The sequence below is a fragment of the Acomys minous genome (assembly GCF_964271855.1).
Source record: "Acomys minous genome assembly, chromosome: 1".
Lineage (NCBI taxonomy): Eukaryota > Metazoa > Chordata > Mammalia > Rodentia > Muridae > Acomys > Acomys minous.
Window position 1 is genome coordinate 34424959 of NC_140483.1, and position 27837 is coordinate 34452795.

At 42.8% G+C, this 27837-nt stretch overlaps 1 protein-coding gene across 2 annotated transcripts in view; it reads right to left on the reverse strand.

Moving 5' to 3' along the window:
• The window catches only part of ASTN1 (astrotactin 1), a 310168-nt gene that overhangs the window by 188328 nt on the left and 94003 nt on the right, over positions 1-27837 (reverse strand). For both annotated transcript variants that reach the window (XM_084772141.1, XM_084772142.1), the window contains exon 2: positions 8939-9126. In XM_084772141.1, coding sequence (XP_084628267.1) covers positions 8939-9126 — 188 coding nt within the window. The remainder of the gene's footprint in view (positions 1-8938; positions 9127-27837) is intronic.

Sequence of the window (27837 nt, forward strand, 5' to 3'; positions counted from 1 at the left end):
ATTAAGTCCACTAATGAGTTGGAGATGGGATTATCAGCCTAAGCCATAGGATACTTGCTAGGATACCTGCTAGGAAACCTTGTAAACAATGAAACAGAGGCCTATCAGTGCCTGGATATCCATGAACACATGCTATAGTTTGTAATAGACCAATTCTGTTGCTTTCATAGACCTAATTGCTTCAATCTTTTCCCTAAGCACAGATCCTCCAGGACTTCTGGAGGGGTTGCTATGATCCCAGCTGCTTTTATGGCTCCCTAGGGTAGCAGCCCCATGGGTAACACCTTGCACACTGAATTGTTACAGGCAGTTTGCATAGTACTCTGAGAATTTACCTAGCTGGTATTTACTGGGCATTTCCAACAGTCCTGGCAATGTAGGAAGTGCTCCATAAGAATCCCTTATGTGATCATCAAAACAGCCCCTTGAGTAAGACCTTGTACTGTCCCTGTTCTAAAGAGAGTTTAAAGAGATAAAGCAATTTCCACAATGTCACTAGAAAATCTAGTAAGTTCTAGGCTTATGATTTGGCTCAGTCTCTGATAGCAAAACCCTTGCAGTAAGCTATGTAATGGCAACTCAGCGCTGTAGAACTTACAGTCTTAATATGGTTCTCAAAGACTAGTGTTTACTCTTAGCCAACGCCAGTCTTGGTTGGAAGCCTGGCTCTCACGGTCCAAAGCAGCCCTTCACCTTTTGAAGTAGCCTAGAGATCATGCGATGGCGGCAATGCGCTCAGTTCCATATATATATCTTCCTAATCTTCATCAAGTATGGGATTTCTGCTGTGCTAGCTGAAAGAAACAAAACTACTTTGCAGTTTGAAAGTCTCCACAGACCAGGCAACCCCGAAGCTACCTGCTCAGGGGATACTGTAGCAAAGATGAATCTGGATACAAGAGCTGTGAGGCCAGGACTCACATCTCATGGTGCATCGGGCATTTCCCTAAGTGTCGATGTTCACATGTGGAACATGGAGTCATTTTCACTCATTTCACAAAATTCCTATGGAAAATATTTGGTGTTGGGCATAAAAATGATCTTGTGTGGTGCTGTGGAAAGAATAAAGTACTCAGTGAGGAACAACTTCATTAATTTGAATATCGGCTTAAAGGTTTACTGTGTGTGTGTGTGTGTGTGTGTGTGTGTGTGTGTGTGTGTGTGTGTGTTTGTGTGTATGTGTGTGAACGTGTGTGTGTGTGTGTGTGTGTGTGTGTGTGTGCGCGCGCGCGCACCACATGTGTGCAGATGCCCCAGAAGGTCAGAAAGTATTAGCTTACATGTAACTGAAGCTACAGTTGTTTGTCAACATCTCTGTGGGTCATGTGAACCAAACTAGGGTCTTCTGAGAGAGTGCCAAGTGCTTCAATCCCTGATAATTGATTTAAACATCATAAAGATTATGACTCCTGCTCTTATAGGAATCTTCAGAGATTTGGGGAAACTAAATATTCAAAAGCATATTGTCAGTTTCTATATGAAATGGTTTAAATTGCTGGACAGAATATCACATCAAATGGTTCAGAGGCAGCAAAATATTCATGAAGATCCAGCCTATTTATTACTTTCCTTGGTTTCTGGAAAGCTGGGAAAGCTGGAAGGCCTCAATGAAGCTTAGGATATCCAGCAAAGCTGAAGGAAGATACAAACAAGAAAGGACTAGAGAGGAGACAGCTGGTCCACTCGACTCTCAGGTCTGCCAAGGGCTATCCGCAAACATCAAGTATTAATAAAATGATTAAATGTTCTGTGAAGAAGAACCTTGTAATACTTAATTTCTATCTCTTTAGTATCTTTAAAGATGTCTGAAGCCTGAAAAATACAGTTAAATGAAAGAATCAATACTGAAATGAGAGAATGAGTCAATGCTTCATTTAAATCTATGGCAGATCGGCAATGCTTAAAAAAGAAGAAGAAGAAGAAGAAGAAGAAGAAGAAGAAGAAGAAGAAGAAGAAGAAGAAGAAGAAGAAGAAGAAGAAGAAGAAAATCATTCTGATTCTTAAAACTTTCCTGCAAGAGGACAAAACTGTATATAGAGAGAAGCCTGAGTTTATCATTATACGACTAACAATTTCAGCGTTGGAATTCCCCGGCTGGTCCCTTCTTTCCTTGCCAATAAGCTCAAAGCCAGCTGTGAGGAGGGGCAGTGGAAGCCAAGGTTAGCAGGTGGGTTTAGTGAGGCTGAAAGGAATCTGAGCTTCTGAGGTCAGCTGCATGGTAGAGGCTCAGAAAGCTCTGTGTTCTAGCAGGGCCGTGGGTCCTAGTGCCCACAGACTTGATGGGCCAAAGCAACAAAGGGGACTGTACCAGACCAGGCTCAGCACAGGTTCCCAAAACAACACTTGCTGCTAGTGAATACACGTAAGTACTACAGCCAGGTTGGTTACTTCCATTAGGACAGACATGAGTTGGGCCCCTCTACAAGTACAGACAAAAAGGCTAGTGAGATGCTCAGCTGGTAAAAGGGGCCGCCTCACAAGTATGAGGGGCCTGATGTAGAATCCCTAGTATCCACGCAAAAATTGGGTGCATAGCACAAATGTCTGGGCTCCTACTTGGACAAGATGAACTCATCCCAGAAGAGAATGCCCCTGCTAGCCTGTATATCTGCAGAAAAACAACAAATAAACTCTGCTTCAAACAAATGTGGTAAGGTTGTCTACTCACTTCCACACATATGTTGTCTATGTATATGTTTTAATGTGTGTGTGTGTGTGTGTGCATATGCGCGTGCATCACCCACACACATACAAATGCACACAGCAACAAAGACATACCTGTTATCATATAGAGCCTAAACTGTGCCAACTATCCAGATTCAAATTCTGGACCAGCAAATTAATAGCTTTTAAAATTAGGCTTTAGCCTTCCTATTCCTTAGTCACCTCTTTTGTAAGACCAGACAGTGACAATTTGTAATGTATAGTGTAGTGGTGAAAATAGAAAAAAAAAGTCTATATACGTTGAAAGCATTTAAAATAATATCTGTCTTGTAGCAAATACACATTCAGATTTTGATGATTATGGTGCTGATGATGATGGTTAGTGATAGCGAGGATGCCTACATCATCTGTGACTCTATTCACAGCTCTTCAAGTTAGATCTTAGTGTGCTTATCATGCTAAACAAATAAACAATGAAAGCACTGTTATTCACCACACACACACACACACACACACACACACACGCGCGCGCGCGCGCGCGCACACACACACACGCGCGCGCGTGCACAATTATGCTGTTCCCAGCTGTGCCAGGAGCAGGAGTTTGCCACTAAACCACCTTAACTACAGCCAACATGAAAAGATTAGGATTACATCTACCTATGGGTTAACATGATATGAAACCATTGAAAAAACAGGAACTAGGGTAAATGGTTTGATCCGCCTGTTTTTCCCCTCTTAGGAGGTAGAATTAGAGAAAAGGGAAACAGAAACAGTGGGAAACAAGTTGGAAAAGCTATGGTTAGGAGAGGTCACCAATGAGGTCACATAAAGAGTAAAGGAAACTTCAAACATATGAAATCATCAGAATGTTAAAAAAAAAAAGGAAGAAGAAGAAGAAAAAAAGAAAAAAGAAGAAACAGTGAGTGGACCTGTAAGAAGCTAACCTTTAGGAACAAAACAATAGAAACAGTGTGAAGAAGCCAGGCTATGATCCCAGAGGCTGAAAGCAACTTCCAGTCATGGGAATCTCTCATTTGAAAATCTATTGTTTTTTGATTGTTTGTTTTCTAATCAGGGAAGTGCTGTCTCTCACATCTCCATATGAAGTCCTGTAGCGGAACTCCATCACAGGCCTGAGTGCGGCTCTACTGTCTAATGCTGGAAGGCCTCACCAATGCACTCATCCGACAGATGGGATAATGAAGCTTTCAGAAAGGTCAGTACATAACCTGCAGTGGTAAAAATCAGCATGAGAAGCCTATGCCTGCAGCTCTCAATCAAGGACAGGTTTATACTGTAGCCAGGCTCTGAAGGTACAGGACACAGAGAGGCACCGATTAGAAGCAGGAGGGATGAGCCACTGAATCAGCAAAGGAACTCACGTATAACTGAGTGCAGTGCTTCCTGGCAGGAGAAGAGCCATTTCACAGTGACAGGTGAGGGAGGTCTGGAAGACAAATCTTACTAAAGTCTGGGCATCAGTCCCAGTGAGCCAGGGTACCTCTAGGATTTTTGCATAGTGGTCTTCCAAACAAACAGAGCAAAGACAATTGTTTTAGGGAGCTTGTTGATTATCTTAGAAACTGCTCCCCTGCTCCCCCATTTTGTTAATGAAAGGGAAAATATCTTGTGATGCCACGGACAGATGTGGATAAGACCAGTCACATGACTAATGCAATAGGAGTTATCACAACAAAAAGTAGACAGATGGACAGAAAGACAGACAAAACTAAAGGCTAGTTGCTGGGAAAAACTTAACCAACCTATGGGCATTTAGAAAATCTATTAACATTGCCATCTCTAATTACAGCTATGAAATATAGAGATAATGCATTTACAGTCTATTATGCACCATTAAATTCTTTTTACGTACTCTAAAGAGAAAAATGTGCATCGTATGTTAAATTACCAGAAGTACTATGTAGAGATTTAAATCAGCAGTGTCTGTTATAAATCGTGTCAAAATCTAGTCTTCTGTGGAATAAACAATTTGCTTTGTTGCAGAAAGCTTTTTTTCTTTTTTTGTTTTTTTACTTTTGGTTTAAAATTCACACTCGGTTTTAATTCATCACTTCTGCTATCACTAGTCCAAGAGTTTGCAAAAGAATATGCTTTCGTACTGTCATGGTTCTAAGTGTCAATTATCCTATAAAATTCGAAATAAATCTCTTCAGCCAAGTTTGAATCATGCAAGAGGTTAAAATATATCCTTTGACCCTCAAAGCAATAACGTGAGATTTCAGGAGGGAAATCCAATTATTGTATGTGATGAAGGAATGGTGACTCTTTTGAAAAAATAATTCAAAAAATTTTAGGATGTGATTGAAAAATAAAAAAAAAGAAAGCTTTTCCAAAGTTTTAAATTGCCAAGTGCCCAGCTAGAGTATTGGTTTTGTGCAAGCCCCTGGTTTTGCTGATCACAGATTTGTACTGGATGCTTTTGGTGAGAGAGTTTGCACAATTCTCTTTCATGTAAACTCAGAAGAATGCAAAAAGATATATTATTGGTCATTCCATCATTCCTTAAATGTTGTGTTTAAAAGAAAATATAGTGAAAGCATAATATGAAAACAAATGCTAGGCTCTGCATTAAGGCAACACATCTGAGAAAAGTGTGAATACACAGAAAGGTAAACTTGAAGGCTTTCACAAAACCATCCACTCCTGGTGCACATATTGGAAATATTTAAGAGTGTCTGGTAAGTTTTTAAATATTCAACTTCTTAGAGGGAGAGAAACAGGGGGGCATATTCATGTTTTGATAATAACCTTTATGTTTCTAATATTCTAATTTGAAATTAAAAAAGAGTATCATTATGGAGCATTAGAGTCCATAGGAAAACAGCCGTGTTATTGTTATTTCATGCGTAAGAGAATCGAGGTGAAATCATGCCACTGTCCGAGACTATTAGTAGCCAAAGGGTTTTACTATCTTCTGACATTTATCAGGCTGCTTCTCCAGATGCCTCAAGTAGCTGCCTACATTACCTCTAAAGGATATGGTATAAAGTGAATCAAATACACTCTACCAATCCCCGAGTCTCTTCAGAAGAAACCATCAGAGACTCTCGGAACGACATCTTCAAACAGGATACCCTCAGGCTTGGTTTCTGAGCTGAGGGCAGATCCTCAACTTCAGACTTTGAAACTGTTTCTGGAGAAGCAGCCTCAGGATGGTGAGGTAGCGTGGGTGGGTGCGTAGGGTGGAAGGAGAATGGGAGCAGAGAGGGGAGGCCAGGTGCGTTTGTCGCAGGCTCCGTGTTGAGCCACTTTTTACGAGGATGGGCGGGAAGACGGCTGTTGTCTCTTCACGTTGAGATTCCACACAACAGCTGAGGACGAAGACTTTCTAAACACGGATGGGGAAGTGAAGCCTGGCCACACCCCGAAGGCAACCCAACATTTGCCATCCTCGTCCTTGTCCCCTTTAAACCTCTGCATTCTCCAGCCTGGCTGAAAATGAGATTCAGTATACCAAAAGGAAGCTGAAAGGAATGCCCCATTTTATTAGAAAAATTAAATGTTACTGCTGGCCTGTGATGGGGAACTGGAAACATAGAAGAAGGGCCTGAAAGCTGGCTGCAAGGCTGGCACTGTTTCCTCTTCATTCTAATGTCAACTGCGTACGAATCCCTGCTCAGGGACGCTCAACTCAGGCATTAGCGTGTAGGGTGTCTCATAGGTATTGGTATAGCACAGTGTATTCCCTGAAGCCCTGTGGCATCCTTGATCAACATCTTTTTATTCTTTAAAGCTACTAACGAATATGCATGTGCACACATGAGCATTCTGGACAACTTGATAGAACATCTCATTCTAAGGATGGATGGTAGCATCCTTGCTGCCCTGACTGTGTGATGCAGCCTCTAGGGAAAGCTGCAGGCACTCTTGGGCCATTTTTTTTTTACCTTGTATCCTTTTCCTCTGCCAACCCCCCACAACTCCAGTTGTTGGTGCCCTCTCCTCACATAGCCTTGGTCTTAATCTTTAGGCGTCAGGGTCCCATGCTCTGATGTGATCACACCAAATGTTCATCCTTGGAGTTTTATCTGGTTTTTACATTTTTGGTATAAAAAAGCTAAGCCCTTCGAAATGGTCTCAAATCAAATGGAAGACAGAACTAAAATGGCTTGTGAGCACAAGTTTGAGACTAGGTGGTTATGGGGGACATTGCTGTCATAAACATGAACATGATCCAGGCCCAAGCTGACTGGGTGTGGCTGTTTGAGGCCACAGTTCTTTGGAAGCCATAGCTCGCACTAAAGAGGATACCCTTCCCTGGGATAGAAGACTAGCTTTTTACTAGAGGCCCACAAGTACTGTCTCCCATGAGTCAACTGACTGATTTCAATTGTGACGCAGAGTGTCTCCTTTCTTCACTTTATTTACAGTCTTACCCAGACATTGGGGTTCACCATTTCCTGTTCAAGAACCCATTATCCACAAGTGCCTGTGTCCATGTAGGTAACCTATCACTCCAGTTATCTATGAGGACACTGACTAGAGAAGAAATCAAATGTTTACATTCTGAGAGACTTAAATCACTATTTCAAGAAATAAAAGTCACTTTATTGTAAACAACTTGTAGTAAACAGGTAAAAGGTAGATGAGTTGTTAAAAACAAAAGAGGAAAAAAAAACAAAAGAGGATATAAGGCCATTTCTTTTTCTAGTTTTAAGTGTCATGGATTTCTCCTTTATTGTGTGGTGAACACATGCATCAAGTGTAATTGATAATAGAAGCATAAACTCCAAAGTGCAACTTCGTGCTACTCTCACTATCCAGAAGTTCATTAAGATGTATAGACACTGGGTCAGGACAAGTGCCAATTTGAGTGGCTACGTTAGTATAGATGTGCCAGGTTTTTCTAACTAGGATTTTTATGGAGAAATACTTTTGCATCCTAAATTTTGGGTAATAGAGAAATTTATGCTATATAAAAATGTACTGTTTTTCTTCCAGGCTACCATCAATAACAAAATATCGAAAACGTACTCTGCTCACTGCACTGTAGCAGAGACTAACGCAGTGCTGGGTAGAACTAAACAACATGTAATGATATCAGAACAAGAGATGAAGTAAAGCTACATGAAGACCTGGGCTGGGCCAGTTGTGAGCATGTTAGTGCAGAGGGAGCCGTGCACTACACACAGCCCATGAGGAACCAGTCCAGTGTCAACACACTCTCCTTAGAAATAGATAGAGCACTGGCTCACCAACACATTAGACGTCAAATGAATTGCATACTTTCTGTCTCCGTTGAAAATGTATGCATTTGTTCCACAAATACTCACAATGCATTGGCTATGTGCATACATTTTTCTATTGCTAAGTATTCACCAGTAAACAAGACATTACCAAAGCAAATCCCACATCCCTCACAGGCCTGTCATTATAGCATCCACTCTTAGTGATATTCTTGAGAACAGGTTCCTAGTTTTTAGGAAGAACGTCATGATGTTGCTGAAGCTCCATATTGCCATATAGATGGGGTGATGGTGGTGAAGGTTTGAACTGGGCTATAGAGCATCTATTAGTGTACCCTTCACTGTGGGATGAGAGAAAACCCAGGGTGCTGATTTTTCCCAGTTGGGATAAAAGGAAAGAAGAGTTGGTAGTAGCAAGCACCTTGGAGATTAAGTCATTTAAAAAAAAAACCCAAACAATAATAAAGGCACCTCCATGGAGTAAGTTCTCTAAAACATCCCAGAGAAAACAGTTGGGAAATGATGCTGTAGAAAGAGCTGAAACTTTCATGGCACACGTGGTTGCATTCTCCCAAAATGAGAAGTTTACATCTTACCGTGTTCAGTGATCTCCCTGGATTTAGATTTTACCCAGCTATGTCTACTGCAGTGGTTTATATGTCCCCTCTCCCTAAAAGGCTCATGGATTGGAAGCACAGCCCTGAGAATGGCAGTATTGGGGGTTGGTGTGAAACCTTTAAGAGGCGGAGCCTCCGAGAAGTCCTCTGAGGGAACTGTAGAGCCCTCCAGCTTTCTGTTTAGGGTGCCACCTCTTCCATACCTGTCCCGGTCATAGCCATATATCATGATGTGAATAGCTGCAAGTGTCCTCCCCAGAGCTGAACTGATACAAGGACTATGCCCTTGACCCCCCAGAACTGCATGCTCCTTCATATGCAATCACCTTGGATATTGTGCCATCAAGATGACAAACTGATGAGTACAATGCTGGCAACAAGTCTCTTCATATCAAGAGTGAGCACAGGCTACTTCTGGCCAGAAGGCTGCTGCTAGGCTGCTCTTACCATGACTGAGATGTGGAGGATCCTCAGCTCCTCTTCTGCTGACTCATGCTGGGGCTCCTCAGTTGGGTCTTGTCCAGGGAGACTTGGAGCACCATCTTGGTGATGGATATGAAAAAGCAAAGTACCGTTCTCCAGCCATTGCTGCCTCCAGCGCACCAGGGGGATGTCCTCCGTATTCCCTGAGATCTCTAGAGGAAAATCACCAAAGTCACGGGGTTAGATTTTTAGACTGGTCCAAGATTTCACATTCCTAGTTTCTGGTACAAACAAGCCAGTTCTGTCTGCAGACAACGAAGGGTTCTGATTACAGTCAGGTCAGACTTATTGCTGCATATAAAACTCAAGAAAGACATGAGATCTAGAGAAGAGGAGAATTATTCCCCATAGGCCTTTCTATGATAAATCTAGTGAGCTGGGCTCTCACCCAGTGAGAAAAATACTGAGGTGAAAACTCAGGCTCTTCCCCCTCATTCTGTGATCAATAGCATCCCTTCCACTGCACAGTTTGAATACCCCGAGGTAAATACAAGGTTTTTGCCTCTTATAAATCTGGACCTGTGAGATCCCTAGCAATTACTCCTAGATGCCCGTGTCTCTACCAAAGAGAGAGCTGGTAATTATGGTGCAGAGAACCGGCATTTATGGGACAGTCCTGGGAGGTTACCGTGGAGCCACTGGGGCTGCAGGCCTGTTTGTGAAACAGAGGCAGCACAGCCCACTGGAGACGTCTGATAACCTGTCATGACACATAAAGGAATGTTTTGGTTCTTTTTGTTTGTTGGTTGGTTTTCCTCTTTAGTTATGCAAAGCAGGGTATGGTGCATAAGGAAAGTGGTGTGAATTGGGCCCTTAGCAAAGACATAAACACTCTCTAGCTTCTGAGGAATTTCAATCTAAGCTGGACTATCAGCAATATAAAATGCCCAAACCAACAAAACAAACAATTTTGCCTTATGCACTGTAGTACAGGCCGAGGTGTTGCAGGAACACCCTGGCTACATATTGTCCTTTATCTTATTCCTAAGAGTTTTGGGCATCGCATGGTGGAAAAAACTGATTAATCCAGTTTTCCCAGAACTCCATTTAGCCTACAGACCGTGTTTCCTTTAACAGCTATTACAACCTCAAAGGGGGAACCAGTGTTCTGCTATACACACTTTAACAAATCATTACTTTATAAGATTTCATTTTCAAAAGGCATGCTCTTCTCTCAAAATTTATCACCTTTAGCCAAAAATTATTCCATAGATATAAAAAAGATTTAATAGACACATTTAGAATATATTCTCATCAAGCATCACAACCATAAAGAGAAAAGCAATTTTAAGTATTTATGGAATTTATAATTATCCTTCACTATTTATGGAAGAGCACACAGATATTATTTATTGGTCTAACCACTCATTGAATAGACACACACTGGACATGCGCCGTGTGGCAGGCCTCGTGCTAGGCACTCAGGTACTATCTGAAATGAGGACCTTCGCAATGTTTTAAAGCAGCCCGCCATGACTGAATACGCTGAATGAATCCTTTTAGGACCTTGAGAGGAAAAACTGACCTCAGCAAAGCATGCAAGAGGGCAATAAAGTGGTTTTCTCTAAGGAAAAAGATGCCTCATGGGAAATGGGAAAGGAAAGGGAGGAGTAGACAAGTACAAATGAGGAGGAGAAGGAATGGGTATAGCCTTGGGTAGTCTCTGTAAGCCAAACTGAGGCTTTCCATGGGACACAGGCCATTAGATTGAGACACTGATACAATGATGGTCTAGCTCACTCCACGTCACACTCACCAGGGGGAAGAAGAAACCTGAGATTGTGAAGGTGTGCTGCCAACCAAGTATCTCCTCTCATGCTCAGCCCCCATTGTCATTTGTTGAGTTAGTATATCCTCTGTGATATTGTATGTGATTGGCCTAGAATCCAGGGAGCTTCTGAGGGCAAAGAGACTGAGAAGAAAAAAATTTGTGTTTCAGACCTGGTTTTGTTCAGTGTAGTGGTGACTGCATTCACTGGGCCTCTAAAGCAATGGTTCTCAAGCTGTGGGTCACGACCCTTTTGCGGGGGGAGGGTCTATTGATTCTTTGACAGGGGTCTAATATCAGAAACTCTCCATATCAGATATTTATATTATGATTCATAGCAGTAACAAAATTACAGCTATGAAGTAGCAATGAAAATAATTTCATAGTTGGGGGTCACCACAATATGTAAAGTTGTGTTAAAGGGTAGCAACATTAGGAAAGTTAAGAATGATTTTTCTACAGTGTCTTCCATATTCTCAAGTGAGAAAACATCCCCGGAAGCATCACTGGTGGTAAGCACTAAAAGGAGCGGGAGTCAAAGAAATTGGGTGTGGGCCCATTAATCACCATCTCTTCCAGGTGCATGGCTGTATATCCTGCAGGAAGGCACTCCTCATGACTTTGCATGACTTCAAAGTACTAGAAGACTTGGAGAAATGCACCCTCCCCCAAGCCCTTGCTCTGCCGCTGCACTAGGAACCAGAGTCTGTGCCCATTTCAGCAGAGGTAAAAATCCGTCATCATTCCAGCCCCCAGTACTGCATTTGATGGTGCAATCAAGTCCAGCTTCTTTTCGGAACCATCCTCACCCAGGCTAAGATTTATTCTATGCGTGTCTCTCAGCCCTTTCTGTGACTATTCAAAAGGTTCTAACACCTGTCCCTTTAAATCACTTCGTAAACTTGATTTTGTTTCCCAGCAGATTTCCATCAAGTTGGTCAGACTCATTACCCCTGCTTTAACCAGGGGAAGCAAAACTAAGGAAGTACCTTGAGCAAGGTCAACCAACCTGGCACAGAACACAGACAAAGACAGATGAACCATTAGATGCCATGTATGCTTTTCACAAAAACAGACAGCATGACCTCGGAATATGGGGAGGGCGGTGAGAGAGAGAGAGAGACAGAGAGAGAGAGACAGAGACAGAGAGAGAGAGAGAGACAGAGAGAGGCAGAGACACACAGAGAGAGACAGAAACAGAGAGAGACTGAGAGAGACAGAGAGCCCTAAAGTAGGAAAGCCATGTGGTCTTTATGAGTTTAGTGGCTATCATAATCTAATCTTTTGGTCTTAGTATTACATGACTAATTTTCAAATTGAAGTGAAATTTAAATGCCTAAAGTCACCTTTTAATATAGTGGAGTTGTGTGTGTGTGTGTGTGTGTGTGTGTGTGTGTGTGTTCATCATGTTGTATAATCATCACTCAGTCTAATTCTAGAACATATTTATGAGCTCATTAAGAAATTTTGTATCTATGAGCTACTATAATATTTCAATGAGGAGTAAAGTGTTGTAGTCTATGGAATTGGGCATGGTGGTACCAAGGAACGTATAGGTGCCTTGACGATGCTGACAAAGTGCTCCATGAGGCAGTGGGATTAGCACACAGAGTCTCTGGCAGTGGCTTCCAGGTTAACCCTCTGAACCCTTCTGTGGGTTGTGTATTCCCATCCCTGCAAATGGTGACATCATGACTCTTCACAGACTTGGTTTACTCCAGGGCAAGAGGTAAAGGAAAGAGGCCACCATGTCTGCCAAGGGCATTCATCAATTCTTAGTTTCAAGATAATTACGCAACGATAGCTTCATCCTTGGCATTTTTCCCTCTTCCTGATAGGATCTGACATGAAACAGCTCAAATGCTAAACCAGGAACTTATTTATATTTATGCTATATCTGGCCTGACCAGCTAATGAAAAACCACACGGGACACAGTAAATGTCCTGCCAACTTCCTCACCAACAAGACTGAGATCTGATCTTGGAACATTATCGTAATCACATTGGTGTGAATGGCACTATCTTAAGAAGAAACGTAATGCAAGCCAGTCATGAGACTCCAAGGAGCAAATTGGAGTGCTGATATATTTGCTACACCAATCCAAAGCTACAGAGGATTGCCACTGAGGCTCACAGGGGATCTTTGTCACAATGTACTGAATAAAACAAATTCCAACAGGACCCCCTATGGTTATTTCCAGATGTCACAAGTGCCACAATTGCCACAAGCACTGATCCTTTCAGCACACAGTGGGGCGGAGGTCTCCAGGAAGGGTAGGCTGTCTCGGCCCTCACCATGGCTATCCTTGCCGCTACAAGCCTTATAGCTTCAGCGCCTCCCCAAATCCTGCACCACAAAGAAAGCAGAGTGCCATTCCTTCTTATATAAAATATAAATATTCCACAGTTGGAAATTAAACTATAGACTCCCACTCTCAAGGCGCTTTTCATCTAGCAGGAAAGTTCAGATGTGGCCAGGGCTAGGTGACAGCAATGCTGAGCATTGGGTGAGACTTGGCTGGGCAATCACTAATGGGAGGTAATAAAATGGAGGGAAGTGCTGGAGACACAACCCCTGCTGATGAGCACAGTGTGTGCAAAAGAAGCCGATGGAAGATGCACATTGTCAGAATGGCAGGAGGTCTGGTTAAGCTCAGGGGCAGGGGAGATGTAGAAGGGTCACAGGGGAACTACTCTCAGTCTTGAATGGCATCTTAAGAAGTTCACAGATAAGGGAAAGTCATTCCCGATTCTATCGGGCAGAAGCATGAACCAAGCTCATGATCAACAAGACTCAGAATGACTGATATACCAGATCGAGGTGTCACTGTGGCTCTGACTCTGCATTCTTCAGTGACGAGAGGGGTGTGACTCCTGAGGCCTGGCCTAGCCTTGCTCTGAGGAACTTTGAAAACGCTCCCTCACTTTGAGCTTTCTCATCTCTGTGAACCGTGCAGATCAACTTCAAGATTCCTTTGTAACTTTGATAATCCCATGGTCCTGTCTTCAGAGAGCATCTTAAGTTCAGTGTCACAGATGACATCAAACCTTTTCCCAGGTATAGCCTATGCTCCACTCCGGGTCAGGTCTAGCCTATGCTCCACCTTGGGTCAAGAGGCTATGGACAGAGACTTCATCATACAGTCCCAACTTCACACTGTACCTCAATCTGCAGAGGGAGACCCTCATCATGCTGCCATAAATATCTTGATTTTAAGAGATAACCGTTGAGCTCCATGTCCCAAAGAACTGTACTGGTGGAACAGAGAGCAGGGTAAGTCATAAGAGAGAAAGCTTGTGTTGGAAAAGGCAAAGTGAGATGATATCACTTTTAATTAGCCTTACTCATTGTTCTAATGATAGCTTGTGGGTTGGGAGTTTGTAGTCTCTTTGTGGGGTTACTTCAGGACACCCAAAACTTTGCTGCACAAATTTTAGTACCTGGCATTACAACATGTCCTTGCTACCCACATGCCTTTTCCCTTCGTTGTGCATACCCTCATACTGAGAGTACCTGATCTGAGTTGTCAAAAAAAAAAAAAAAAAAAAAAAAAAAAAAGGAAAGAAAGAAAGAAAAGAAAAGAAAAAAAATTCAAGTCAGTATCAGAATTTCTTTCCAAGTACCAGATCCACCATGCCCTTGTTCAATGAACTAGACAATTCCAATTGGAGTATGGATTTAATTGGGAAAAATCTCAAGGATCATTTAATTTGGTGCATTGCTTGGTGTATGTTAGGGCTTCTTGGGGCCCCTTTGCACTGCTAGCAAGCCTGAGTTTCAAGCTGAGTTCAGCTGAGTAGTAATGAGGTACTGTGGTTTCTGAGGTCAAGGTAGGAGGTAGCATTAACCTGTCCATGCTTGGCCTCATGCTGAGGGCACCAGCTGACCTGGTCCTGTGATCTTTCAAGGTTGATGTTGACACCTGCTGGTGGCCACTCTGCCTGCTGAAAGGTCTTGCTTGGCTTTTTCCGCACTCCTAACACAACCTTTTCTCCAGAGCAAATCTCAAGTGCTTTCTGAGGGACTCCCCAACAACAGTTAGAGAAGAGTTAGTTCCATTGAAGGAACAATAAAATGCATTGCTAAGCAAGACCTTGCTGGTAGAGGGTGCAGGGGAATCTCTAGTTATTTAGATTTATTGGTTATTTTCAATTTTTAAGTGTGATGTTACAAATACCTTTATACGTATTTGTGAAATAATTTCATGTAAAAGAGAACCTCTCTGAAAATAGAATCAAACCCCAGCTCCACTATATTCTATCTTAGTGCCCACTGTGTGGTAAGAATAATGTGGGGGGACGGTGCCTCAGTAGGTAACAGGACTTGCTGCTTAAACATGAAAACCTTTAGTTCAAATCCTCAGGACCCATGTAAGAAGTCAAGCGTGGGCATAAGTGTGCAACGCCAGCACTATGAGACTGTAGAAACAGTAGGATCACAAAGGCATGCTCACTGCTAGCCTAGCCAACAAACAACACAAAAACAAAACAAAAAAAACCACCATCAACAACAAAACCAACCAAACAAAAAAAACCACTGAGCTCCAAATCAGTGAGATCAGATCAGGGGAATAGGCATAGTCTGATAGAAAAGGAAATCCAATGTCTAACCCCCACATATGTGCATGTGTGTGCCTATGCGAGCACATGGAACACACACACACGCTCATGCCCACTCACATAGGCACATACACACATACATGCACACAGACACACACACATACACACATAAATTAAAATATTAAGCTCATATCAATAGTAGTGCTAGACCAAACCACCTGAACCAAAGTGTAACAATTGTGTCTTGTCTATATGATAGTGATTGTCAAAACTGCTACCAAAGATGGGCCTGAGACAGAACAAGTCCACTTTTCCTTTTCCCTTTTTTTTCTTACCTTCCTTCTCCACTCCCTAATTTCAGAGCTTGAAAGATATTGATGGGAGGCCTAGTTTTCCACATGGTTTCATTATGGTCTTCTGGCTGAAACTATTAACAGTGGTATTAACTTCTAACACCTTTGTAAGAAAATAACCTGCTGAAGTCAGGGGTTAATATCAGCCAAGGATCACTAATTATCCTGCAAATCTCCACCCTGGTATCAAAGGGACACCAGTCTTTAATGTCTCAGGAACAGCAGCCTCTGAAGGCCTCAACTTGTTTCATAAACATAATGACAGCAGCACATTAGTGTCTTGGCCATCTGTGAAGGAAGATGAGGGGCAGACAGAGGAGAAGGGAGTAGAAAGGACAAAGTCAGTGAGAAAATGAGACCAGCCTGAGAAATGATGGTGCTTGGGCTGAACTGGCTGCTGCCATGCACTGCTCACTACAGGGACCATCCGCTTTGGAATTCTGATGGGGGATGGTCACACATCCCAGAGTGACCATCTAAGGCAGCGTGCCACCTCTGAGCCTGAATTCAGCCAGCCTAGATGCCAGGGGCACTGGTGGTTTGCCTGGAGTGTGAACTTGCTAATGCCGAGCTAAACAGACAGCATGTGAGCTCTCAGAAGCAGGAGACTCTGGTGTGAAGATGTTCATAGACCATTTAGGAATGTGGCTCTTGTTGTGGTTTTGCATTCAGTCCACCGGGCAGCTTGGAGCTGTTTCCTATCACTCTGTTCTCTGTCCTCTTTCTCCAAACAAACTTCCGCAATGACTACAGAGCTATCTGGAACAAAGCTTTAGATTAAGACAGCTTAAGACACCAGACAGCTATCAACAGAAGCAAGGACTTTCTTTTCTCAAGTAAACAGGACCTCCTTGACTTGCTGGGATTTGGAGTAGAGAATTCAGCCATGGCTAGATGAAGGGTAACTAAATGTTTATGCCCTCAGCTTTGTGACATTTCACTCTGCATGACACAGAAACAAGGAGCTCAGTACACTGCTGGCCCAGTGATGAAAAATGGAAGCACAAGGCACCCAGGACACTGACAAAGGTATGGAAGCAGGTCTGTGGGTATCTGTGGAGCTCGTGTGCCTTGTCTTCAAGAGATGGGATGGAAGTCTCCAAAATCCTCAAGTTATGACCTCTCATTGGTGTCACTAAATCGAGCACATGGTGATAGTCAGACCCCCAGGTCAGGTGCAGGATAACTATATTTTTCCAGCCACTTAGATAAAAATCTCTATAGATTTTCAAATTAGGCTTCCTCTTAACCTTTGAATTAGAAGTGTGCCAATCCGGTCTATCTCCCTGTAGAGTGAGGGCTGGCTGAGGTGTCTAGGGTCCCTTACGGAGACTCTTCCACATATAGGTATAAGTACTTCCAAATGGCTGCCAGTTGGCTACTAAGCTGCATTACACTATGTGTATATAAGGAGAGCCTACTTAAAACATCATCTGACCCTTTAACACGCTTAAACAATATCTTTTTTTTTTACTATACTCCAAAAATCAGATCAGAGTCTTTAGCTATCTTTCAAGCTGCCCACCCACCCATTTCTTTTCCAGGATTGGACAAAAGTGGAATAAAATGAATCAACACAGGGAGCAGGCATGGTAAATGGAAGAAAATAGGGGCCTGGGTAGTCCACAGACTGCCATCTCTGAGGACAGTTGTGGGTGGGAGCTGTGGGAAATGGAGGGTGGCTTTTTAAATCAGCCTCCACGGAAAGCAATGAGGCTTTCTATGGATGCTCCTGGAAGTAGGTCACTCTATGCTCCTCGGTGCTGGCATGAATAGCAATTGAGCAACCCGCACACACATTCTGTTTACCTAGTCAGGAAGATGAAAACATTCCTGTGGGGGAAAAGATGCAGCCAAAAGGTTCTGACACAACCAGACAGATGAGAAGCATTCAAATGGCGTGTGATTTCATCCAAAATGGTTTGCTTGTTCCTACAACAGTGTTTCTTTGGATCTTTTCAAACCTCTGCAAAGAGTTTACCCACATGATACTCATTAAAGTCTCATTTGAAAGGAGGAAAAAGAGCCCAAAGCTCTTTGAAAAGGACCAGGTTATCTGAGCTGCAGATGTACTGGTAAAAGGGTTTTTTTTTTTTTTAAGCTTCCATCTAGTTCTATTCTCCATTGCCACATGGCTGACCTTTGTAAATTGAGATAACGACATGCATTTAACAAAATCTGACATCAAGTAAGATGTGTAATAATATTTAAACTCCAAGATGTTAAAATATGTATTTATAGATCGTTTTATACGTTGTGGGAAGAATAAGTCATTTGAAGTCTGAGGTTTCTCCACTGGCATTCTAATTTGAGCTTTGCAAGTCTTGGAGGGTTCCTCCTCTCCTAGGTGGCACTGGGAGCAATAGGGACACCTGGGCTTGAGAAACTCAGAACACTTGTTACAAGGTAATTATAGGGAACCCTCCCCACTAGAGCCTACAAGAGCTGTATCCTCACTAGGAGCACTCTGGGATGCGCCTGATCATTTGCAAACAAAGCTTTCAGTATCTGCTACAATTCTCATATCCTGGACTATTTTGAGGTTGTGAGGTTCTGTGGCTCTTGCTTTAAAAGGTGCATGGGTAAAGGGAGTTGACGATGCAAAAATCTCATCTGTAAGTAGTGTGTAGAAAGGGAGTGGTGTGTTGCTTGCTCTAAGCAGTCTTGATTCATTTCCACATCTGGTTAGTTCTCATTCAATTATATTTCTGTTCTTAACTGTCCATGATTCAACTCCACGAGCGATGAAGTACTTGGCTGTGGTGAGCAGCTCTCTCAGTGTTTCCTGAGTGTCTCAAACCCCACGGCCTTTCAACGTAGGACCCTATCTCCCTACTTTACAGGTAAGGAACTTGAGTTCCAGAGAAGTTCGCCTACTTGACCAGGTTTTCTCAGTTAGTAGTCACTAAGATGGGGAGAAGGGAAAAGCTATGTCTTCTGGCTTTATAGCCACTGTTCAGTACCACACCTTCCAGTCCTTGCTTTACAAAGCCTGATCTCAGGATACAAGCCAACCGGATGCTTAGTGGTTTCTGCCATTTAACAAACAAAAAAGACCACTGTCGTTGCTGTTGTTATGATTATTGGTGTCATTCGTATAAATGCAAACACTGCATGATAAGTTTTGACAAAAGTCGGCAAGTGGTACCTTCAAATAGTCCCAGGGCGTGCAGACACTTCTTAAGTCCAGAAGCTGTAAGCCTATGGATTAGTTCAGCTCTGACTAAGAAAGGTAGGCCAGGTCACAATGCTGCATTCCTGGAAGTAAGTGTGTGTGTGTGTGTGTGTGTGTGTGTGTGTGTGTGTGTGTGTGTGTGACAAAAATCAAATAATACTATCACTACGTTAAGACCCAGTGATTGAACATCCCCCTATGCATGCCCCGGTATCTGTGCCCACGGAAGGCTGGCACAGGAGACCAGCTTTTGGTGAACTGAGTGTCAGGCACTGCACAACATGGCCCTTAATTAAATTGTGCAGGTCTTGCTGGATAAGGTGGTACACACCTTTAATGCCAGTACTCCGGAGGCAGAGTGCTTTCCTACAGAAAGGTGGGCATAAGTGAGCTTGAAAGCCTCTTCTTACCCCACAGTTCTCTTGTGTCACCTTCCTATCATCTACACTTGCCATCTTAGGCCTGGGACAGAAGCTACTCCAGCGTGAAGATTAGATGTTGTCATTATCTCAGAAACCACCATTGTGCCATTCAGCCCAAGAGAGCGACGTATCAAGGGATAGCTTTGAAGACTTAGCTCCATGCCAACTCTTTTACTATGGCTCCTGTCTGAAAATTTGCAAAGCCTTTATTATAAGCCCCCTCTTTACAAATTATTCAGCCTGGAGGGGTGGGGTTCATAGAACTAGAAACCAGAAGTCCAAAGAGGGGGCTCAGTCCCTTCAAGGGAGAGAGTTAATAAGATGGAATAACAGGGCTGGAAACTTGTCTTCCACCTCACAGCACAGCACTTCACCTAATCAAACAGACTGTCTACCAAAGTGATGCATATTTACTCTTGAAACCATACGCCTGGTTCTTGCACTTCAGAAAAAACAAAGACATCCAGAATATATATCTATCGATAGTAAGCATGTGAAGGCATTGAAAGAGTTGAGGCTATAGAGCTGAGACTGAAATTTTGCTCTTAATCCCTTCACCCTAGTGTGCAAATCTGTGGTTTCAGCACACATGGCCCCTGTGGAGGATAAGATCTGCCTGGTCTGTGCTTCCAGTTTCTGGTCCAAAGACTCTTGACATTGTCTTGGCCCACTTCTGCAGGCTGACTTGCATATATGCTTCTTGGGGAAAAGGGTCAAGATGACCTCTAAATGACGTGATAGATATACCCTCATGGAAATCTTTGATGTAGACATCTAGTGTTTTCTGGGTGGGTGATTTAAAAGAGCTCAAGGTCACCTGATCTATGAGTTGTGTGATGCTCAGCTGGGAAAGATACACATCCACTCCTTGTTGGTTCCCTTTCCATATTTACAGCTTTAATTCTGAGGTCCTATGTCTGGAACACACAGGGACCCTTTTGTGTTTTTCCAAGTCAGAAGTTATTGAATAACAATAAAGTTTTGAGTTACAATGTTTTGGTTGGCCGTGGTTTACCAGTAGTCCCAATGCTCTTCCATTGCTGACCAAGGTGAATTCCTTTATGCCACTCTCAATTGTTCACTCTCAGATCACATAGCAAACATCTCTCTAAACGTCAGTATATATGTGTAGGTTGCAGAATGACTACACAATGTTAAAGAGGCCAAAGCAGGGTCCAAATTGATCCAGAGAGGCCTTCCTACAAGCCCTAGGCAAGAGATTGATGAAGATGCAGGAGGAATGCTTAGATATTTTTAAACCCATCAGGAATCCAGGCATGGTGGTGCATACCTTTAACCCCAGCACTCTGGAGGCAGAGGCAGGCAGATCTCTGTGAGTTTTAGGCCAGCCTGGTCTACAAAGAGAGTTCCAGGACCGCCAGGGCCATTATACAGAGAAAACCTACCTTGAAAAACAAAACAAAACAAAAAAAGCAAAAACCAGCACAAAATCAGCAGGAGCATTGGTCCCAAAAGTGAAGCCAAGCCTCAGAGTCAGAGTTTAGCTGAACCACAGGGTCTGATTGAGCTATCTGGCAAGGTGTGGACCACGAAAGACACAGAGGCAGAGGGCAGGCCCAGGTGAGACAGATGAACAGGAGGGTGAAGCCACTCAGGTCCTGACAAACAGATGGGGGCAGGAGGGACAAATGAAAAACAACAGGAACTAAAGGCCCTGGGATGGTCAGAAGTTACCTGCTTATTGGTCCCTTGAGACACTCGCCAGATCATCAGAAGACAGGCTGCTGGGAGGCAGGCTAGAATGCCTCCTCTTCATGGAGCCCAGGTGACTAGTGTGTTCAATAAGTTTCTATGTCTGATAGTATTGATATGATTTTAATATACCCATGAGCTCAGAAGGCTATAATCTTCTTTGAAGAATTTATAGGGTGTAAATTTTTACATAAAACTATTATCAATCTGTGTCTCCTTGGTAGGGACAGACAGACTGTTTTTACATGATGTACAAGGTACAGAATCATCCTGTCTCTGCATTTGTAAGATGGAGTCAGATGCTGTTTGTAAAAAATTGAGCTTTGACAAGGCCTAGATTTGCTTAAAGCCAATGTGAACCAGTCCATCAAGTGAAAGAATGTGACTGTAAGCTAAAGCCTCCAGGGCACGATTCCAAGGCTGTCCTTGGTCTCCTTTGGTCCCCTAGCTCCTGCCCTTCCTCAAAACATTGGTCTCTACACTTATCATAATAAATGTGGTTGCTCCCAGTCTCTTCAGGTTCTTTCAGGAGAAATAAGCTGACCAACAGCAAAACAAAGACTTCTGAGGGAATCTTGGCAAGTCTTCTGCTGCGGCCTACCTGACTCTCTCCCATCCTCGGCCCACATTCCGACCTTCCTGGGCCCCCACAACAACCCTACTGAGCTGTGAATTGGTTAGAGACTACATTGTCCCTTATCATCAACAGAAGGCTGGAATGTCAGAACCAAAATGGCAGATTTGCCTAAACTGTAGGATACTGTTCCTGCTCACTCCAGTCATTCCTCAGGAGCCTGTGAAACAGGTTTCTGTCTGCCAGGAAGATTTGCCTCCCTATTGACAACTACCTGTGTTGAATACCAAAGCCATGGACCCACAAACCCCCTCCTCTGCTATCCTAGACTTAGTTCACAGCATTTCTCCCTGAGCCTGAAGTTACCAGTTACGCCTTAAAACTCATAAGAAGCTCTTTCCCTGTTCCAGCTCTTCTATGTGCTCCAGAGAGATAATTCTGACCCTTGCTTATCTACCTGTCTCTTCTCTGCCCCACAGAGGTAGATTGGCTGCTTGGACTTCCCCCAAAGGCTTCTGGATATTCTCTCATCTCTATATTAAAAACCTTCCCACCCTTAAAAAAAAATGAAGCCTTGCATTGGTGAGAAGCCTGAGTGACAAGCCCTAGGCTAATGCCTCAGAACTGTGAAAGCAGAAGACAACAGTCTCAGGAACTGCAAGACGGTTTGTGAGCTCAGTGAGCAGCCTTCATGTAGATCTGTTAGGACAGAGGAACCTCAAAGGAACAGGTTAGGGTTTGGGTGGCAGAGCCAGGCACTGCGCTCCACATTTGGTTTTGCTGTTTACATTCCTTTGTTGAGCCCACATTTTCATAAGCTTTTTTGCAGGTAAATTCATTTCTGCTTCATGGTGAAGACAGACCCAGAGGCTATCCATACAGGCAACAGACTTGTCTGTTTTCTTCTGTCTTTTTACATGATTATGTCTACTGCCTTATCTTGATTTATAAGTAAAACCTACAAAAATAAATGTCTTGTGGTTTATTAAAAACAACAACAATAAAAAACACTTATTGTGAAGCTGAGCTCTATCTCTGAAACCCTGAAACCCACATGGTGGCATGAGCAAATCAACTCCCAAGTGTTGTCCTCTGATTTCCATTTGTACACATACAATAAATAAGAAATAAATATATTTTAAAATGGAGTCTCTTAGGACAAGGCTCAGCCAGAATGTTGTTTACATAATAAGAAGTAACTTCTCCGCCCTGGCAGGGCAGCCTTGCCAGGCCCCAGCGGAAGAGGATGCAGGCAATCCTGATGAGACTTGATAGTCTGGGGTCAGCTGGTAGGGGACAAGGGTCCCTCTTTCCAAAAACTAGAGGAGGGGGGGAGGGTGGTGAGGAAGAGAGGGTGGGGCCAAGAGGAGATGACAGATTGGGCCATGGTCAGAATGTAAGAAATAAAAAAATGAATTTTTTTTAAAAAGTAACTTTTCTGAGGAATAAGGGATGGAGTGGAGGAAGATGGAGGGAGGTGGGGACTGGAGGAGAGGGGGGGGATACAGCTGGGCTGTATGGTGAATAAATAAATAAATAAATAAATAAATAAATAAATAATGCAAAACATTTTGTAAATAGTCTGGTAATCTATTATACCCAGTTATATTTCCCTATTATATGTTAATTCAGCTTTCAATCAAATATTTAATCATTTTAAAGATAATAAAGATATCTGTACTTTTCCTTTAAAAAAGAAAAAAGAAAAGAAGTAACTTAAAGTGGGCACAGCCTAAACTCAACATCATCTTTCTCCACGTAATTAATAAAAAAAAAAAAAAAACACCCTTTAGGGGCCGAGTGGTGGGAAATGGTAGCTATGAGAAGGAGGCATTTTAAATGTGGAGATTTGAGGCTGATATCCAGAGAGCAATGTGAGCCCTGTTGATCGCATAAACTACATGTTGCATTGCTCTTCCTAGCTGATAAAACTCAAAGCCCCATTTGAAATCCAAGAAGAATGAGTTTAGTGGACATGAAAGGAAGTTTGGCTTCACCCAGCTGGCTCCCTCTGTCACTGATGCCTTTGTGCCCTGTTGCATTCAGAGGTGGCTTTGCTTCTCAGACAGTTTGTTCTTCCACCCCCACAAGCCCCTGGTCACTATCTGCCAAGTGTCTATGAGCTATGAGTGTGTTTATATTTTCCTTCTATCTGTTATCCACTTTACAGCCTGATCCCAGTCCCCTCTCTCCTCTCTTCCCAGCCCCACCCTCATCCCTCCCCCAACTACTACACTTTCATACACAGTTCCTGATAGCCCTTTTCCAGTCATTTAAGTCTGTTCTCAAAACTATGTCATTTAAGTTTCAGCGCCTAAAAGCCAAGTGTCATATTTTGTTTCTGCTGCGTCAGAGTATACTTTAAAGACACGCAGCTGTAAGTTTCATCAAATAAACCAAAGCATGAACAAAAGAAAGGCAGCTAAAATGAGTGGATCAGTAGGTTCTAGACAGGACACAGAGACGGACTGAGGGGCAATGCTGACAGCTTCACTTTCTCCTTCCCATTCTGTGGACAAGAGACGGAGAGCAGGGAGGCCATCGAGCGCCTCTTGAGCACTTCCCTGATTTCCACCTGGGAGCTGTGCTCAAGCTCAGCTTCTCAGGAGCACCACTTCTTTCAGTCTTTCATGCATCAAGTGCCCTGTGTCTTTTTGGTTGGTTCTGTCTCTGTCCCTCCTTCCCTCCCTCCCTCCTATGCTCCCTTCCCATTCTGTTGACTATACTCCACCTTGGGAAATGAGTTCCCTAAGAATAGAACCTGATTAATGGAGGTATACTTCCTCTCATCTTTCCAAAACTCACCTTCCTTTGGGTTTCAAACAAGTTTTGACATCTATCAGTTGACCACATAGAGGACACAGTCACCTTGTGCAATAAACCCTGTCACACTCTTCTCTTAATCGTTCCCATTCATATTGTTTTCCCCGTGCTTGGCTCTGACATGAAGTATGGGTTATGTTGTGGACTTCAGTTCCATTGACCCAAACTACTTTCTATGACCACAGTAGCCTCCTCTGCACACTCTCTCTGTTGATCAGATGCAGTCCCTGGAGTGGAACAAGACAGTATTGCAGAAGTAGGAAGGAGTCTTAACACTGGAAAAGCAGAGCCTGAGGTAAGGCTCCTACATGTAGAACCTCTTGAGTCATTGTGCCTCAGTTGCTCTTACTTTAAAAAAAATGGTAGTAATAAAAACATATGCTTCAGAGTGCTAGTAAATGAATATGCACACAGAAAGGCTTAGAAATATGAGAAATATTAGTCCCATTCATCAGTAATATTACCATTTAAAATTGCAGATAAGAATAATTTACTTTATTCCTGGGGTAGCAAATAGTCAGTATGGTTTCCCAAAAATGTAGAGTACTACTATGTTTCCTACATTCTTCATACTGGTATTTTGTTTCACCTTTTTGGCCGGGACATTATACTGGGTTGATGTTTCCACACAATGGGTTTAATGGACTCTAGATAATTTCCCCCAAGCCACCAGCAGTATGGTAGAGATCTTTTCCAATTCATAACTATAGGGGTCCTTCATCCATGAGACTGTTACCTTAATGATGATTACAGAAGAGAATCACATGATACCACATACCATCCCTTTCCCTCTCAATAGATGCTCTGATAGTCTTCACAGTCTGTCTCCACCAACTTGCCATTTTAGTATACAAAGTATCATCAAGGCATTGCTAAGGATTGGCAGTTAAATCCTTTCAGAACTGAAGTTCTATGCCCAATAGATACAGTAATGTGATGGTTAATCTTCACTGTCAACTGCTTTTGTCATTACCCAAGAGACACATCTCTGAGTATATTGGTAATGGTGTTTCCAGAAGGGTGTACACGAGGGAGAAAAGTCTCGCTTTGAATGTTGGTGGCATCATCTGATAAGCTAATCTCCCAGACAGAATAAATAGAAAGACATTATCCTTGTCCTCAAACTGTGGGCCAGGTAACACCTTCTTTCCTGAGTGGCTTTTGTCAAATATTTTGTCACAGTGATGAGAAAAGAAACTGATACAAGCAGTAGCTTATTGTTTAAGGAAGATGGATTTTAAAGGCATCCATTTGAAAACCTAAGTAGACCTCCTTGATGACTGTGTGGTACAGACAACTCGGGATTTAGACTCAGTTCTTCCTCAGACTCCCACCAGTAGCAATCTTCCTACTCCTTGTTCCTTACACTCCTGCCCATCTTGACTGGTTTTCAAGTTTTTACAGACGCCATCCAGCATCATCAATTTCAATGTTCTGCTAGCAAGAGGAAGGCAGAGTTATCTTCTGTAGACGATGAATGCTTTACCTTTCCCTAACTCACCTCTGAAACCCTTAGAGATTGATGAATGTATTTTATGTAGCACTATTATTTTAAGTATTCTTATTTTACAGCTTGATTTGGGATAGTCTTAGGACTAGTGATTACTTGTTTCCATACTTCAGTGTCAGAAAGTAACACACTTGTTGAGATTTCATTAATTCTTCAATAGAAATTGAGAAAATTTATGCCATCAGTTACTTTTTGAATTTCCATCATTCACAAAAATAAAAGAACTTCAGGTGTTCTGAGTGGCGTCATTTGTCCATATCTTGAGAAGATTTCTTACATGCCTATGGGTGATAAAACTGTTGTCATTTAATTTCTACTTAGCGCCCACTGTTTCCTGCATAGTCGTCTAAAAACTTAATAGATTTGTTTTAAGTCCTTGATAGTTTGAAATGATGTTTTAAAAGGTTCTGTTCATTCAGAAGCACTCTCCAGGAAGCTTTGCTTTCATTGATAAGGCTTTCTACAATCATTTAAGGAAAGTAAATTAATTAATTAATTAATTAATCCCACTCTGTGTTATCTTTGGGTTCCATAGACATGAGAGAATAATGCTTCTGATATAAGTATTGTTTTCTTTTTTTCTCTAAGACTTTTCTTCTTTAGTGAGAGATCCCTAAACTGCAACTCCTCACACACCACCTACCCTCAGAAATAACCCACAAAGGGCACATCTCCTCAGATCTGGAGACTTGCAGCCAAAGAGGATGATTAGACATTTCCAAATGGAAGGGCAGTTGCTGGAAGAAGGATTGGAGAAGGGAAGATGCTCCCTGTCCAGAGTTCCTTGAGGCTGTGCTACAGATGATAAACCTAAGATGAAGGGACTTTTAAAAGTAGCTGGCTCTGCCACTTAATTATCTTGTCTAGAACAAAAGGGTTGCCATCAGCCTGGAGACCGCTATGTTCAGGAGGATGATTGGAGTGAGGTATTTTTCCCTGCAATCTAAATTGCTTCGGTTTTCCTGGAATTGAGGCCAGCCATAAACCTATCAGTGACTCGAGAAAACTGAAGCAATTAAGTCTGCAGGTGTGCATATCTGTCATCTTAATGATGGATCTGTGTTAATACAAGGCACGGAAGACTTCTGCATGGAATATTCACTTCAATGAAGGATGCAGCCACCTTGTGGCAGCACCATGACTCCATAATGTTGATTTTAAAGTGACCTTTCCCATGGGTGTGGATAGACCTTTACAACCACAAAGTGATGTCTACCATGCCAGGGCTGCCTTGGAGGGTGCTAGCCCACTGTAACCCCAGTTCCCGTGGAAGTCCACCCAGGTGAAGGCAGTGCGAGTGTTGGATAATAGTTGCTGGGGGAATATGCTTTGAAAGAGTCAGAAAGACCCGGCTTAAACACAACCCTTTCTATGTCTAAACTATTTTTCTTTAGCCATGTTGAGGCGTTGTTTTATAAGATGGCTGTGAGGATCCAAAGCTCTGAACACAGTGTTCAGTAGTCATGGTCACTTTTTTTCCTTTTCTGACCTTGAAGCATTTCAGTTCCTAGAAATTCATTTCCAGCCATTCTTTGTTGGTTTCCAGATGACTTCAGGATGGGGAAGCATTAGAAAGCATTAGGAAAAAGCCGTAGGCTCCTGCCATGGATAAGTCTATTCTCAGGCCTGCCCACTGCCTTTTCAAGGAGAGATGCGCTGTCCTCTGACGGCCAATCTTCGCTGAGCCCTTTCTCTGACCCCTCTGTGGTGGATGCCTTATGCACGGATAGCTGAACTGCAGATGGTCCCATGACCTGCTGCATGGCTGGACACAAAGAGATGAGCTAATCAGCTTCTCACTCTTGGGAATTTGAAATAGGGAATATGGAACAAATGAGGCATAACTCAGCAGACGCACAAAGCTCAGAGAGATGCATAGTAAAAGCACAGATGGGGAGTCTGGGCCATAAGGGCCACTTCAAGCTGGAGAGATGAGGAAATAGAAAACCATGAGTAAGCAGGAGT